The sequence below is a fragment of the Ylistrum balloti genome, unplaced genomic scaffold (assembly GCF_031769215.1).
Source record: "Ylistrum balloti isolate Yb309-2 unplaced genomic scaffold, AGI_CSIRO_Ybal_v1 Utg369834, whole genome shotgun sequence".
Lineage (NCBI taxonomy): Eukaryota > Metazoa > Mollusca > Bivalvia > Pectinida > Pectinidae > Ylistrum > Ylistrum balloti.
This window is the reverse complement of record NW_026781995.1, coordinates 72,566-89,860: the sequence shown is the minus strand read 5'-3', so window position 1 is coordinate 89,860 and position 17,295 is coordinate 72,566. Positions and strand designations below refer to the sequence as shown.

The 17,295-nt window shown below is 35.6% G+C and overlaps 2 protein-coding genes across 2 annotated transcripts; one reads left to right on the top strand and one right to left on the bottom strand.

The window, feature by feature from the left end:
- Nucleotides 1-1,309: 1,309 nt before the first annotated feature.
- LOC132545248 (structure-specific endonuclease subunit slx1-like) lies at nucleotides 1,310-17,262 on the bottom strand. Its single transcript, XM_060208924.1, has 6 exons — nucleotides 17,185-17,262; nucleotides 15,159-15,412; nucleotides 14,135-14,186; nucleotides 13,493-13,894; nucleotides 2,158-2,364; nucleotides 1,310-1,760 (listed from the first exon to the last, which is right to left on the bottom strand). The coding sequence occupies exons 2-6, from the start codon at nucleotides 15,329-15,331 to the stop codon at nucleotides 1,716-1,718; spliced, it is 879 nt and encodes a 292-aa protein (XP_060064907.1). The 5' UTR covers nucleotides 15,332-15,412; nucleotides 17,185-17,262; the 3' UTR covers nucleotides 1,310-1,715.
- On the top strand, nucleotides 4,019-11,173 carry LOC132545249 (uncharacterized). Its single transcript, XM_060208925.1, has 5 exons — nucleotides 4,019-4,129; nucleotides 7,225-7,459; nucleotides 8,568-8,710; nucleotides 9,636-9,777; nucleotides 10,694-11,173. Exons 1-5 carry the CDS (start codon nucleotides 4,108-4,110, stop codon nucleotides 10,854-10,856), a joined length of 705 nt encoding a protein of 234 aa, XP_060064908.1. The 5' UTR covers nucleotides 4,019-4,107; the 3' UTR covers nucleotides 10,857-11,173.
- Nucleotides 17,263-17,295: the final 33 nt, after the last annotated feature.

Sequence of the window (17,295 nt, the reverse complement as noted above, 5' to 3'; positions counted from 1 at the left end):
CTTATCCCCCCGTTATGTCCAGCCGTATCCCCCCATTATGTCCAGCCTTATCCTCCTGTTATATCCAGACGTATCCCCGTTATGTCCAGCCTTATCCCCCCGTTATGTCCAGCCTTATCCCCCCGTTATGTCCAGCCTTATCCCCCCGTTATGTCCAGCCTGATCCTCCTGTTATATCCAGCCGTATACCCATTATGTCCAGCCTTATCCCCCCGTTATGTCCAGCCGTATCCCCCCATTATGTCCAGCCTTATCCTCCTGTTATATCCAGACGTATCCCCGTTATGTCCAGCCTTATCCCCCCGTTATGTCCAGCCGTATCCCCCCGTTATGTCCAGCCGTATCCCCCCATTATGTCCAGCCTTATCCTCCTGTTATATCCAGACGTATCCCCGTTATGTCCAGCCTTATCCCCCCGTTATGTCCAGCCGTATCCCCCCGTTATGTCCAGCCGTATCCCCCCGTTATGTCCAGCCTTATCCCCCTGTTATGTCCAGCCTTATCCTCCTGTTATATCCAGCCGTATCCCCTGTTATGTCCAGCCGTATCCACGTTATGTCCAGCCTTATCCCCTTGTTATGTCCAGCCGTATCCCCCTGTTATTTCCAGTTGTATCCCCCTGTTATATCCAGCCTTATCCCCTTGTTATGTCCAGCCGTATCCCCCTGTTATTTCCAGTTGTATCCCCCTGTTATATCCAGCCTTATCCCGTGTTATTTCCAGCCGTATCCCCCTGTTATGTCCAGCAATATCCCCGCGTTATGTCCAGCCATATCCCTGTTATGTCCAGCCGTATCCCTGTTATGTCCAGCCGTATCCCTGTTATGTCCAGCCGTATCCCCGTTATGTCCACACAACACTAAAGTTCTGGTTATTATTGCTGGATATTTCAATACAAATTTATTATGATAATTACTATTTGATCTGAATCGATGTTAACATACTGTATTCTTATTGTAAAGTCTGATATCAAAATTATGTTGTATTTTATATGATACTAGTATTGTGATCTCAATGCAGCTCATCCAATGGAACCTGATTAAAATACCTACAACCTGTTGCTGGAGTTTTGTCCATTTGTTGATTATGTGATGAAGGATTGATACTATAAGATTTAGGTCCACCTCTCTGATAAAAATTCTAGTGAATCTTAAGATTTATTAACAGAATCAGTTCAGACTAAACATGCTGTATTTATAGACACATTCTTCACCTTCTATTTGGACCCGTCCTACTCTTGTAGGATCATGACCTGAAGTGGCATTCAATGCTATATCGTGTAAAGATGTAAGAAACGAGTACACATGGGTTGTATGAATTATTTTGAATTTTGGGTCCTTTTAGTCAATCCAATGTGACCAACACTTCATTTAAGTAATCCTGTCACTTATTTCACATAATCTTAATAGTAAGAGTTGTATTGAACCCTGATAAAAATATTATACAAAACATTGAATCTTTTAACAGGATTTACAGACTTTGACTGCATATGTACAGGGTTACCAAAGTATACACAAAGTGAATGTTCATCAGTACCTCCATTACAGGACTGTTAATAGTTATCAGTGTTATCAGTCCGCGTAACTTGAAATCATGATTACAGCTATAGTTAGCCCGTTGTGACGGTTCACCTAATGGTCGATCTCTCTACCATCATACAGGCATCGCGATGGCTAGCTGGTGGAGAATTTATCCCCCACAAAAAACACATCATTTCAAACATCTTCATCTGTGGAGTTTTGGTCTTGGTCACTTGCACACTATAATATAGAAATATCAATATATCAATATATTAATTAGCAGTCATCTGTATTTGAATATGTTACCATGTTGTGAAGAAATATATTCCAGGATTTGCAAAAAAGGTAATGCATAGCTTTTCATTATTGTTGTATACATCAAGTATCATTCAATGGCACAAAACACATCAAGAAAATACAAACATAACAACATAATCCTAATCCAAACTTAAATTCCATAAAACTAGGGTAAAACGTCAACAAAAGAAAGATTTACACAGAAACACCTGAAAAAGTATAAGGAGAATAAGACCAGGTGTTCCAGAAGAGTAAGTTAAGCGTCTTCAGCTACATCGAAGACATCCGCCATGTAAACCTTGGTCAAACAAAATCATACATTCTACAAAACATAGCTTACCTCCTCCAGATTCTGGTAGCAGCCCATCTTAAATCTAATGATATCTCCCCACAACATCAACTGTTTACAGGTTGGGCATTTTCCTTCCACCGGAATCATTTCTTTTGTCTCTTCTTTAGACTCAACCAGAAACCTTTCAGATAAACACACGATATGTGAAATCATCGAACATTTGGGATGGATGCAGCTCACTGTTGTGTCATCACCCTGAAACAATAACACAAAGTAGGATATGACAGACTGATGGCTGTTCTATATTTTTAAAACATTATTTTCTTTAAAACAATTGTGAAACAAGTTTTTCCAACTTATGTTAATCACTCTTGTTGTCCCAGATGTAAACTCGTAAGGGGTCTAACTGTGATAGGAAACTGGAGTACCCGGGGAAACCCACCTCATACTTTTCATGTCTGATACAGGAATCGAACGTCGCACGTCTAAGTGAAAGACGAGTTTGTTACCACTGTGTCACTGAACATCTCTATCTGTTCTATTCATATATACCATGCAAAAACAGGTGTAATATTTGAAGGAATTTCTATAGAATGACAAGAGGTCCTTTTCAACAAAAAAATAGTTCACATTGCAGGAAATTCATAATCATCCAGATCTTTCTTGGTGATGTCAACGACAATGGAGAAGGTAGTTTTCTAGATGGCAAACTGGTATGTATGTGTAATGATAGAATAATAAAGAATGAGAATAAAAAACACATCATAGAATTGATAACACTACAAGACCATAAATTACAGGAAGAAATTGGTGAAAAAAAGGGAGGATATATGTATTTATTATGTATGTAGTCCATCATAAATGTTCACAAGCAAGGGGACATAACTCTTAACATCCAGAAAATAAAGTACAAGTAAACTAGCATTAACAAGTATTCTGTTAACATGATTTCAAGCTTAAGGCAGTAAATAATTGCTACAAAATTTCAAAACAATATACTGATGCTTGCTTTGTTGTAAGCTTAATGGGCTATTTCCTAACAGAATCCTTAGTAATGCCATGCGCAGACTGACAGTGGGGTGGTGCCATGCGCAGACTGACAGCGGCGTGGTGCCATGTGCAGACTGACATCGGTGTGGTGCCATGCGCAGACTGACAGTGGCGTGGTGCCATGCGCAGACTGACAGTGGCGTGGTGCCATGCGCAGACTGACAGCAGGGTGGTGCCATGTGCAGATTGACAGCGGGGTGGTGCCATGCGCAGACTGACAGCGGCGTGGTGCCATGCACAGACTGACAGCGGTGTGATGTTATTTAATGCAGTCATCCTAGAAGAATATTGGTGTGGTGACGAATATTCTCCACAACGCTGACATTCATATATATATTAATGATCCAGAAGTTTTAATTATCAATGAAAACTTTGATTACCTTTGCGTTTGTGTGTTAGCACTACAATATCATAGTCAATTTTACAGGTCATTATCTGTCCTGACTTTGCATGTGTCACATAACTGTAATTACTTCTAGAATAATAACACGATCTCCAACATCTGTTGGTGCCAAAGTGACATTTCTATATTTATCATTTGGATGACTCTGATCACACAAAAAATACTAGGATGATTCCACATCTGCACAGCAAACTAAACCTGACATTTATATCATCTTTTAAATGTGTTATATAATTGTTCGCGATGCAGATGTGACAGAGAGTAATGACCAAACTGTTCTGCTATCTGTGGCCTAAATTAATCCAAACCATTTGTATATAATTAGAAATTTGACATTTCAGTGTTTAGTGGATTTACTGATACGTCAGTTCATCAACCAGTTGAAAATTTGTGATGTATTCATATACACAGTTACAAGGAGAGACGAACACCAATTCAGCTGCTTCATTACTCATTGTAGATAAATTACAACCATACTTGTAGGTCTAAAACATCACATACTCAAAGTGAACATTAACCTATATCAGAGTTATTTATAATCAGACATGGGATTCACAACCAGTTTTGGTGAGTAAATATGATTTATGTCTCATTTGTATAATTATACTATAAACACACTGACAAAACTTAGATGTAAAATGACCTAAGTGTACCCAACGAGCAACTTTCATCAAATTTATTGCAGTGTTTTGTAAATATTGTGTCATCTACATTTTATCATGACCATGTGTAAGACAAGCTATATGTTCAACATGCTATCAAGCATAAATAAATCCAATTAATATTATTATCATTAGATATGGATACTGTGTGTGTACTACTAACCATTGTATTCTATTTCAATCCTACATGGATTTTATAATTACTTCTTCGACTTACAAAATTGCATCTCTAAAATGAGTTAAACAAATTTGATTTTAATAGCTCTTGTCAGCATTTATGGAATGTTAAATAAAATTTATCAGACATTTTTAAAGTGATAATTCATCTGTGGAAAATAATTGCTTGTAAGCAGATGACTCAGAAGTATCACAAAACCAGTCATCCACTACAACACAATATATATAACCATGATTCACTTCTCATATTAAGTCGTAATATCATGTTGTTTACAATGATATATTTTCTAGTCATGGTACATATATCTATGATGAAATTTTTGTAAAATGAAATAATTGTACCCGTTCAGGCGTAACTGACTAAACTTTTATACTCACAAGTACTTTTCCTACTTTTAGCAAATATAAAATAGGGACATCAACATTGTTCTGCTAGTGATTCTAACACAATAAGAAACCATGGAATCAAGATAGTATTGTTCAGTTCTCTGATTGCCTGCTAATCTGACTAAATAGAACTCCTATGAACATCGAGGTATCTGTCTGAGACTCCAGCCATAGCCTACAAATCAATAACCACCAACTTTAGTATTTGCCAAGTTGCCATGTTAACATCTATTTCCACCAATTTCAGTATTTGCCAAGTTGCCATGTTAACATCTATTTCCACCAATTTCAGTATTTGCCAAGTTGCCATGTTAACATCTATTTCCACCAATTTCAGTATTTGCTAAGTCGCCATGTTAACATCTATTTCCACCAACTTCAGTATTTGCTAAGTCGCCATGTTAACATTTATTTCCACCAATTTCAGTATTTGCTAAGTCGCCATGTTAACATCTATTTCCACCAACTTCAGTATTTACTAAGTCGCTTTGTTAACATCTATTTCCACCAATTTCAGTATTTGCTAAGTCGCCATGTTAACATCCATTTCCACCAACTTCAGTATTTGCTAAGTTGCCTTGTTAACATCTATTTTCACCAACTTCAGTATTTACTAACTTGCCTTGTTAACATCTATTTCCACCAACTTCAGTATTTACTAAGTTGCCTTGTTAACATCTATTTCCACCAACTTCAGTATTTACTAAGTTGCCTTGTTAACATCTATTTCCACCAACTTCAGTATTTACTAAGTCGCTTTGTTAACATCTATTTCCACCAACTTCAGTATTTACTAAGTTGCCTTGTTAACATCTATTTCCACCAACTTCAGTATTTACTAAGTCGCTTTGTTAACATCTATTTCCACCAACTTCAGTATTTGCTAAGTTGCCTTGTTAACATCTATTTCCACCAACTTCAGTATTTACTAAGTCGCTTTGTTAACATCTATTTCCACCAACTTCAGTATTTACTAAGTTGCCTTGTTAACCTCTACTTCGGCAAACTTCAGTATTTGCCAAGTTGCCATGTTAACATCTATTTCCACCAATTTCAGTATTTGCTAAGTTGCCATGTTAACATCTATTTCCACCAACTTCAGTATTTACTAAGTCGCTTTGTTAACATCTATTTCCACCAACTTCAGTATTTACTAAGTTGCCTTGTTAACATCTATTTTCACCAACTTCAGTATTTACTAAGTCGCTTTGTTAACATCTATTTCCACCAATTTCAGTATTTGCTAAGTCGCCATGTTAACATCCATTTCCACCAACTTCAGTATTTGCTAAGTTGCCTTGTTAACATCTGTTTTCACCAACTTCAGTATTTACTAAGTTGCCTTGTTAACATCTGTTTTCACCAACTTCAGTATTTACTAAGTTGCCTTGTTAACATCTATTTCCACCAACTTCAGTATTTGCTAAGTTGCCTTGTTAACATCTATTTTCACCAACTTCAGTATTTACTAAGTCGCTTTGTTAACATCTATTTCCACCAATTTCAGTATTTGCTGAGTCGCCATGTTAACATCCATTTCCACCAACTTCAGTATTTGCTAAGTTGCCTTGTTAACATCTGTTTTCACCAACTTCAGTATTTACTAAGTCGCTTTGTTAACATCTATTTCCACCAATTTCAGTATTTGCTAAGTCGCCATGTTAACATCCATTTCCACCAACTTCAGTATTTGCTAAGTTGCCTTGTTAACATCTATTTTCACCAACTTCAGTATTTACTAAGTCGCTTTGTTAACATCTATTTCCACCAATTTCAGTATTTGCTAAGTTGCCTTGTTAACATCTATTTTCACCAACTTCAGTATTTGCTAAGTTGCCTTGTTAACATCTGTTTTCACCAACTTCAGTATTTACTAAGTTGCCTTGTTAACATCTATTTCCACCAACTTCAGTATTTGCTAAGTTGCCTTGTTAACATCTATTTCCACCAACTTCAGTATTTGCCAAGTGGCCTTGTTAACATCTATTTTCATCAACTTCAGTATTTGCTAAGTGGCTTTGTTAACATCTACTTCGGTAAACTTCAGTATTTGCTAAGTCGCTTCTATATTTCAATGCTTTAAGAACACATCACTGATCTATTGTAGTCTCATTCATTACTTTGACTTAATTCAACCACAGCATTTACTTTAGTGTTTTTTGCAGTCTTTTAACGCACTGTAACGTCTTTCTAACCCCCAAACCCTCAAATGTTCTTCTTGAAACTATTATTTTTACAATATTATGTATTGTATATTAAATCTAAGTGTAATTGGATTAAGAAAATATGTGTTTCCTGTTATCAATTAACAGATCACCAAACAAGCGCTTAAACATGTCATTCATGTGTCTAATGATATGAATGTTGATGATTAAGTAAATCAATATCACAGATTATAGAAACAGCTACATAGATAACATTTCTGTGTGTTTATAGTGGTATTTGCTGTAACCTGCCTATACACTGGTACCACAGGATACTCCCAGCAGTCACTGTCAGAGTTAGGGTTCCGTCGTCAAAGTGTCGGCCAAATATGCAACTCTTTTCGACAATTAAAACAAATGCTACAGAGAGTAATCCTTCCCCAAGTTGACATCTTTGTTGCTAGACTTTTCGAACAAAGCCCAATAACAAGGGAAATTCTACACACTGAATCTCAGGAGGTCTGCAGGTATGTAACATACATGTATACGTATTGGAAGCTTTTAATTGAAGTTGGTTATAATTTGTCGTAATAATTTATGGAAATGAAGAATTTCTCAAGAAAAAATGAAAATTCATATGTGATTTTGATGACAGACATATTTCAAAGTATTTGTTTTGCATATAAATCAACATCAAAAGGATAGAAACTAGACAATAGCTTTTATTAATTTACCTCTTTAGTTAGCTCAATAACCTTAGGTCATATATCCGTAAACGAGTACTATGAATGTTTACTGATCAAATCCACCGTGTTATTTACACTGAATCCACCGAGATAAGAGACAAGGGTTCGACTAACACCATCAAAATTACTGGGGAATGTATTTGGTAATTGGCTAAGATATATTATATCTAAGTCTGTGGTTTGACTGGGGAGTGTATTTGGTAATTGGCTAAGATATATTATATCTAAGTCTGTGGTTTGACTGGGGAGTGTATTTGGTAATTGGCTAAGATATATTATATCTAAGTCTGTGGTTTGACTGGGGAGTGTATTTGGTAATTGGCTAAGATATATTATATCTAAGTCTGTGGTTTGACTGGGGAGTGTATTTGGTAATTGGCTAAGATATATTATATCTAAGTCTGTGGTTTGACTGGGGAGTGTATTTGGTAATTGGCTAAGATATATTATATCTAAGTCTGTGGTTTGACTGGGGAGTGTATTTGGTAATTGGCTAAGATATATTATATCTAAGTCTGTGGTTTGACTGGGGAGTGTATTTGGTAATTGGCTAAGATATATTATATCTAAGTCTGTGGTTTGACTGGGGAGTGTATTTGGTAATTGGCTAAGATATATTATATCTAAGTCTGTGGTTTGACAAACTCCACAAAAATATGGGAAATCAATCAAAAGAGGAAAATACCAACATGTCAACATAATCATAATCCAAACTCAAATTACATAAAACTGGGGTACAACATGAAGAAAAGAAAGATTTACACAGAGACAAGGAGTTTGAGACTAAATTCAATAAACACTTAAGGAAACAGATTTTCATTCACAGGATGTTCTGAATTATATATGCCATGCTGTCTGTACATTGAAAGTTCCTTCAATTCATAAACAGAAATGTTGCTGTTGCTGCTTCAACTCTGACACAAAACATCCCAGCTACAACATGTTTCAACAATTTAGAAATGATGGACTCGCTGAACGTGTACGGTGGTTTATGTACAAGGGATGGGAATATGACAGCCTTCTTTACCAACTGTAAGTTAACTTCATGTCTTCTTATTGATCTGCATTGTAACTACATATCTGTTGTGTACCATTGTTAAGTCACAACTCCTCTGTCGACAGGCAACCATTAGAAAATGTTACAACCATAGTATTTTCTGATTTTATAACTGTTGCCTTGGGTATCCAATTTCCAGATAAATCTTTTATCTGCGAACTGCTTCTATATAACAGGGATAACATGAAAATTAAGCAGACCCTGTCTAAATATGATAAATTTCACAAAGGTGAAACACTAGCTCATCATACTACATTATTACAGTATATCAGATTAACAAATAATATGAGGATTAGATTGTCTTGTTTGAACACTTCCCAAAAATTGTTCCTAAAGTTTAATTTAATAACGATAGATTCCATCACAACATACCCAAGTGACACCAATTAGATGGTTATTTATTACGGCCGACTAATCTCACCTCTAAGCAGGAGGCTTCAATCCTTTAGTCCTGATGAAGCCTCACTCTTAGAGGTGAAACAAGTCAGTCATATCAAATTACCCACTAATTGGTGACACTTTGGTATGTTGTGATTGAATCTACCTTTATTAATTTTGGTATTTTACTTCATCACCCGGCATACTTTCTGGTATCTGTACCCAAAACACAGCATCCCACTGATCAACCCTCACACCTGGAACTGACGTCGACTCTATTTTTAGTTGTTAAAGTTTAATGTCTGATATGACTGATTGCTCAATCAATCCTTTTTTCCGAGGTTGTGATTACTATCATTCTTTCAGTATATCATGTTAAATCCAGAAATAGAATAGAGAATATGTAAATTATGTAGCACTCAAAAGATCTGTTAATTAATTTTCAAGATCTGCTCCTAAAAAATTTCCTATAGTAAGAATGTGGAATATACAGGGGCACTATATACTAGTTTTATCCTTCAGTAACATCCAACTTAGAGCCAGTGGTGATGTCGTCCTGGACAGGGGCTTGTATGGAGAATCTGATCGACATAATCCTCACGTGTCCATTTCTCGTAGTAAGCAGGGACAAGGATTTGGAGGAAGGATCAGAAATGTACAGAAGGTCAAAAACTCTCATTCTTTTTTTTTCAGTAAAAACAGTTTGTGAAAATGTAAGAATTGTGATAACTCCTCTTGAACAAAATGAAGTAATACATCACAATGAAATATGTTATACACTATAAATTTGATGAATTGAAAAACGTCACTGAGAGTTCTGTTCAAATTCATACGTATTGAATACATTGCTTTTGGCATTTTGATGAATACATATAAAAAGAAGAAATATAGGTGGGATTGCAACTTTGTCACATGTCAAATGGATATTTCTGAATACTATGTCAGTAACTTTAGATGTAGCCGGGGTGATCCCACACACCCAACATTCATCTGCGCTGTTAAAGAGATTCGTGAAATTTAATTAGTTTATACAACACAAAAATTCTTTGGTTGCTGGCTGATTCACTCCAAAGTAGGTTGAAATTCCTTCTTCTAAACTTAAGAATTAGTATCATGAAGAATTACAGAACTTTTCATCCAGTGAGATCACTAATTTTCTGATGCAAACATCAAATCATCTCATCCATCATAATTGAAAGTTAAGAATGCATAATGTCCCTTCACTTTAACTTACGTATTAAATAAGGAACCCCTGTTTTAACTGTTTGTTCAAATATTCCCTCACTTCAGAGATATTGTAATGAACATCATAATTTAATGACTAATTTCACTGAATTCCTATTTTTTAATTTTAATTCCTATTTTTTAATTTTGTTTCCTATTTTTTAATTTTAATTCCTATTTTTAATTTTGTTTCCTATTTTTTTTAAATTTTGTTTCCTATTTTTAAATCTAATTCCTATTTCTAATTTTGTTTCCTATCTTTTAATTTTGTTTCTTTTTTGAAAATTTTGTTTCCTATTTTTTAATTTCAATTCCTATTTTTTAATTTTAATTCCTATTTTTAATTTTATTTCTAGGCTGATGCAAGTCAGTATCCAGTGTGTCTTCCAAGGTATAGATGCCAATGATATGTCTATGTGTGGGGATCAACAAAGCCTGAAAAAAGTCTTCCTTGTCATTGAACTTCTTCTGGACTTAGCACCTGGTGTTGACTTTACTATGACTGATTTTGGACTTTGAATGATTACGTAATGTCTGTTAAAAACACAACATCACTCTGGAGCATGTTCATATTATTTAGTTTTGTGGTGAAGATGGACTTGGCAAATTATTTCAATTTTTGAACATAATGATTTTTGTTTTGTTTCTTGTTTACATACGAATAAGGGAAACAAAACTTCCAGGGCTGTTATAGAGTATTTCCTAAGGCTACCATGTAAGCCTGCACAATTACATTTTCATTATCTCAACAAGGGTGAAATATCTATAACTGTAAAAAAAAATTAATGAAACTGTTTTTTATGTATGTCTTAAAACCTTAATAAACTTTACTATTTTTGTTCATGAAAAATTGTGTAAACAGGAATTCTGATTAAAAAATTCAATCTAAATTTGATCCAAAAATGTTTGTACTGTCAAATAATCTGAACTGAACTGTTTCTAGATGTAGAATGACATAAGTACACAATGACAATGTGATGGACAAAGACAATGGGGATTTTGACCTGAGGGTACAGAGTAAACTTACATATATCTCTATCAGTAACAAATGTACAACAACTATATTGAGTATTACTCAATCAAAACATGTCCCTTGTCTCATTAATCTATTTTCACTATTTGAATCAACAGCAGCCATGTTTGATCCCTAAACAAGAGGCCCATGGGCCTTAACGGTCATCTGACAAAAAGCAAGCCAAACCTAGAAAGTGGGTTGAGGTCATTCATTTGAACAAACTTGGTAGCCTCTCCTCCAAGCATCTTACAGGCCCAATATCAGCACTCATGGACTTTTGCTTGTTGAGAAGAAGTCGTTGTATATTTTAACATATTTGACCCCTGTGACCTTGAAAGTGGGTTGAGGTCATTCATTTGAATAAACTTGGTAGCCTTTCCTCCCAGCATGCTACAGACCCAATATCGGCACTCATAGACTTTTGCTTATTGAGATGAAGTCCTTTGTATATTTTAACATATTTGACCCCTGTGACCTTGAAAGTGGGCCAAGGTCATTCATTTGAACAAACTTTGTAGGGCTCCATGCCAGCATGCTATGGGCCAAGTATTAGCCCCCTAGGCCTTCTAGTATTTGAGAAGAAGTTATTTAAAGATTTTGATATATTTGACCCCTGCGACCTTGAAAGTTGTTCAAGGTCATTCATTTAAATAAACTTGGTAGCCTTTCCTCCCAGCATACTACAGACCCAATATCAGCACTCATAGACTTTTGCTTATTGAGATGAAGTCCTTTGTATATTTTAACATATTTGACCCCTGTGACCTTGAACGTGGGCCAAGGTCATTCATTTAAACAAACTTTGTAGGGCTCCATGCCAGCATGCTATGGGCCAAGTATTAGCCCCCTAGGCCTTCTAGTATTTGAGAAGAAGTTATTTAAAGATTTTGACATATTTGACCCCTGTGACCTTGAAAGTTGTTCAAGGTCATTCATTTAAACAAACTTGATAGCCCTTCATCCCAGCATGCCACAGGCACAATATCAGCAATCTGAGCCTTTTGGTTATTGAGAAGAAGTTGTTTAAAGATTTTAACATATTTGACCCATGTGACCTTTAAAGTGGGTCAAGGTCATTCATTTGAACAAACTTGGTAGTCCTTCATCCCAGCATGTCACAGGCCCAATATCTACACTCTGAGCCTTTTGGTTAATGAGAAGAAGTTGTTTAAAGATTTTAACATATTTGACCCCTGTGACCTTTAAAGTGGGTCAAGGTCATTCATTTGAACAACCTTGGTAGAGCTCCATGCCAGTATCCTCTGTGCCAAGTATTAGCCCCCTAGACCTTCTAGTATTTGAGAAGAAGTCGTTTGAATGAAAAGTTTACGGACGGCGGACGACGACGGACGAAGCATGATGACTATAGGTCATCGGACCCTTCGGGTCAGATGACCTAAAAACCTCTATGCAAAGTGTTAGCATCTTTATCCAAAATCTATTTTCACTCTGTAAATCAGCTTCTAAAAACTATCATAAAATGACCTTAGAACTTTAACCTTAGTCTGAAGAAGTCCTAGAAATGACGGATATTAAGTATAAAAAGAAAAGATTTTGCTATAGTTTCTCTCTGTAACATTTGCCACCCAAAGAACCATGTAGAGTATCAGCATCTTACAATGATCCTATTTCCTACCGGGAGGTATCCGAACATCAATACGAGGATACATAGAAACAGGCATAGTAACCCTTATGACAGCATAAAATTAATAAAATCACAAACATTTTGCTTACTTCTTTATATATATATATACATGTAAAAGTGTAACTCTACAAGATGGACATAAATATGTATATTTAACTACACATTTGTACATCCAGTCATATGTAGATACCTCGTCTGAATCCAAATCTTATCTGTGAGATAATTTCAGTTGACTGTACAGGTAAAACAAACATTTTTAGCTGCCTGGCTACATATATAAACTGCAATAAAATTCCAAATGAATACATATGATTTTCTAGTGAGAAGAGTGTTTTTGCTCTTGACTCATTTCAGTAATTTTTCAGTCCTGGACTCATGCTTTTCCAGTAGAATTTACAAATTTTGCGACTCCACTATATCTGGCAGTATTGGAACTCATACAAAATTTGTAACTCAAAAGGACTTTTTCCAGCTTTGAAAGTGAGTTACACTTACCTGTAAACGTTTGAAACAAACTGAACATCTCTTATGACTAGGAAGCACCAAATGGCCAATATCAGGTTGTTTTGACTCGGCGGATTGTTTCTCCGGGCTGCTATCACTAGACTGTTTACGACATCTCTTCCTTTTGCCTGTCTTGTCCTTACACAATGTTTTTATCCTCACCGGACCATAAGCTATCGGCATATGAATTGGGGGTCTGCAATCTGGAGCAAAATCCTGTACATAGCTTTGTTTTAGCCAACGTATTGTTAACGCGAAACGATTCCAGGGTCCTAGACGAAGCATTTCAGAAACAATACGAAAACGGTACAAGAAAGGAGTCTCTTTTTTCTTCTTTCCTACCAGGTGTCGCAATCGACGAGATTTCTGTGGATTTTGCCATGCCCACTCAAACTGAAGGAGACATATAATAGTATTTTAAAGTTAGCAATAATGATAACAATGTGATTCGAGTCTGATGTAAACAAGGCGGCAGCCATGATGGTAATTTATATCGGTGAACATATGATCAGTAACGTATTACATCCATCTTATAGACATTTGTATCTTGTATCTAATTTGTATTAAATATATTGTATGTTACTTTGAGAAATAGAAAAGAATTAAACAGTTTAACATATAGATGTATCGTACCCGGAGTGCAGATATGTCATTTGGGAATCCATGGATGATCAGGACCATTTCCCTGAAAACATTAAATTGGAGGAAAATTAGTTTCAAGACAAATTAAATAGAAGCAGAGATCCCAGAGAGCTCTTGGCACCCACCATTGTTTGCTCATGGAAAGTTAGATCTTTTTATTTCTTTTCTCTTCCCAAATTTTGCTCTTATTATTAATGATAAGAAACTTAAACATTCCTTTGCAGAAAAAGCTATGATAATCTTTACCTGCCAAATCAAAAATTGTCTCCTTTGCTTGGAAGCCATTTTGTTTCTTTTGATCAGTCCCAAAATCAAACAGGCACAAGTGATGTCGAAAGGGCGCATACCTAAGAGATTTGAGAGAGATCTATTCAGTACTTCTTAAGAAATAGGGATAACAATCTTTACCAGGCGAAATCAAAGATGGCTGCCCATCAGCCATTTTGTTTTTGATCAGTACCAAAATCAAACAGGCACAACTAGGGATCAAGAGAAAAATACACATAAAATTTGAGAAAGATCTACACTGTAGTTGTTAAGGAATAGCATTAACAATCTTTCAAAGTCGAAATCCAAGATAGGCGCCCATCGGACATTCTGTTTTTCTGATCAGACCCATAATCAATTGGACACAACAAGGGACCAAGGGAAACCTACATATGAAATTTGAGATCCATCGAGTTTCTTTTCAAGAAATATAGATTACAAAAATTGTTTACAGATGGATGGATGGATGGATGGATAGACAGATGAACAGCAAAATGAAGGACCATTTTTGTAAGGTGACATGAATAGCCCACCAGCTGATGATGGTGAGCTAAAACTAGTACATGATAAGTATTGGACCACCAAACATTTTTATTTGAATGACACATTTATATAAAAGAGTTGCTAACTACTTGAAATATCTAATAACAATTCTATTTTCTCTATTAAAACTTGCAGTTGGTACATCCACAAATGGTTCAAACTTTTCATACATCAATCCTTAATAAATTGACAAATTAGATCGTACCATGGCCCCCGTCCATGCGTCCGCCACGCCCCGCCTGCATGTTTTCCCTTGTTATGTTGCTGTATTCTTCGATTGGGATTGACTGTGTAGCCGATGTAAGTCCTGCCCTTGAACTTTGGATTCACATTGTACAAGAGGTAAACTCCAAAGAATCTTTCAATGGCTTCTGCCATCTTGATTCCTTTCTGTGTGCTTGAAGTTACTCATCTAGTCAACTGCATTAAAATCTTTATGCTGAAGTCCATCTTTTGGTGCTGAAATGAAATTTATGAGCATTAAACATACATGTAACAGAGTCAGTACCAACCTTTTCACATGATTGAATTGTTCTGAATGTTCCAGATATCAATTAAAAATTCTCCAACATTACGATGAAACCTGTGTATTAGATTATAGTGTTCATAAAAGGAACACATGTATACCCGTAAACATAATTAACATTTCTACAAAGATATGTGAAGAATATAAGAAAAATACAAGACAATAGCTAATGAAACCTTGGTATATTTACAGTGTTGTATTTAAACAACACAAACTCATATAAAAATATTAATTCTTTGAAAATGTGTTGCTTGTGTCCTTGCTAAACATGGAAATTTCTTACGATTTATTACGATACATGATGGACGCAGGCTTGCTAGCCTCTATGTCCATATCAATATTTAACAATTTATGAAAAAAATTGTGTTAATATTACTTCTGGTGCTATTCCGTGAATTCATTAAACAATAACAATTTGATTTAATTTATAATGTTCATCAAATAAAATTTCGAACTGACTGGCTGTAGTAGCATTAATAACGTGCTGGGGCAAGTTTTTCCACAAATTTACAGTTTGTTGACTAAAGAAATGTTTTTCTAATGTCTAATCGCGAATGCTTTTTATACAGTTTTTGAGAATGTCCTCTTGATGTGGTTGTGGTACACATCTCAAATATATTTTCAGTAGCTCTCTTATCATACATATTGTTCATAACTTTAAAAGTGTTTATCATGTCTCCTCTCATCCTTCGATGTTCCAGAGTCAGAAGATCCAGTCTTTCCAGACATTCTTTATAAGATAAATTCTTGAACCCAGGTATTAACTTTGTAGCCCTCTTTTGGACGTTTTCAATAATATAAAAAATGGTGTGGATTCAATACGCTTGCTGCGTATTCAAGGTGGGGTCGTATCAAAGCTTTGAATAACAATTTAAACATTGTATCATCTACACATACAAACGTTGGTCTGATTAATCCCGCCGTTCTATCCCCCTTGTTAACAATTCCTTGTATATGAAATCTAAATGTTCATCAATAATCTTGTCGAGGTCTTTCTCATTTGTTGTATTTTCTAATTGTAACTTTTCTGCTTCTGATCCAGAAATGAAATAATTTCTCTTTTCATTTGATTTGATGGATAGAATTTTACACTGATTTGAGTGAAATTTTAACAGCCATTTGTACGACCAATTTTGAAGCTTATCTAAATCATTCTGCAAAATATGGATAACCTCTGTGCCTTTGACATGCCGGTATAGTTTGGTATCATCCAAAAATAGGTATGTTGGAGATTTTGTTACTTCTGATAGATCATTTACCTATATGACGAAAAGTATAGGGCCAAGTACACTCCCCTGCGGAATCCCACTTAGTACTGAGTATGTTCCTGGTGACTGAATGAATCATTGTATCAGAGACGTATATATCATATATATATGTGTGTTACATATGTCTCTGATTGTATATTGTACATATATACACTGTATGATGTCTCACTGGCAGAGGTTAAGCTGACAATGCTTGGTAATAGAAGTGCTTTTCTGTATGTTTTTTTTCAACATTCCACTCAAACTGTAATGTGCGACGAACTTATTAATATCGCTGTGCTCACATTGTGAAACAAAGGGCAGTAACTCCGGTACAACCAATAGATTTAAAACCCATGATAACAATAGGATTCGTAGCGCTGTTTTTGTGTCTTACGTGGTGGAATAAATTTAAGTGATCCTGGATTATTGGAAGAGTGGTTTAATGAAATACTTACCGAACCCTCACTAGAAATATGTTGCCGGTTTCCCTCCCGAGGACGTGTGGGTTTTAGGTTTAGTCATGACCATTTGATCATAGTCAAACGCGCGGTTGACACAGATCCAAA

What these genes read in the sequence shown, in the direction of transcription:
- LOC132545249 (XM_060208925.1), top strand. Translation starts at nt 4,108, where the DNA reads ATGGGATTCACAACCAGTTTTG. An exon ending in GGGATTCACAACCAGTTTTG is followed by an intron (nt 4,130 to 7,224) that starts GTGAGTAAATAT and finishes GTGTGTTTATAG; the next exon opens with TGGTATTTGCTGTAACCTGC. An exon ending in GACAGCCTTCTTTACCAACT is followed by an intron (nt 8,711 to 9,635) that starts GTAAGTTAACTT and finishes TTTATCCTTCAG; the next exon opens with TAACATCCAACTTAGAGCCA.
- LOC132545248 (XM_060208924.1), bottom strand. Translation starts at nt 15,331, where the DNA reads ATGGCAGAAGCCATTGAAAGATTCTTTGGAGTTTACCTCTTGTACAAT. An exon ending in ACGCATGGACGGGGGCCATG is followed by an intron (nt 14,187 to 15,158) that starts GTACGATCTAAT and finishes TAATGTTTTCAG; the next exon opens with GGAAATGGTCCTGATCATCC. An exon ending in ATGACATATCTGCACTCCGG is followed by an intron (nt 13,895 to 14,134) that starts GTACGATACATC and finishes TGTCTCCTTCAG; the next exon opens with TTTGAGTGGGCATGGCAAAA.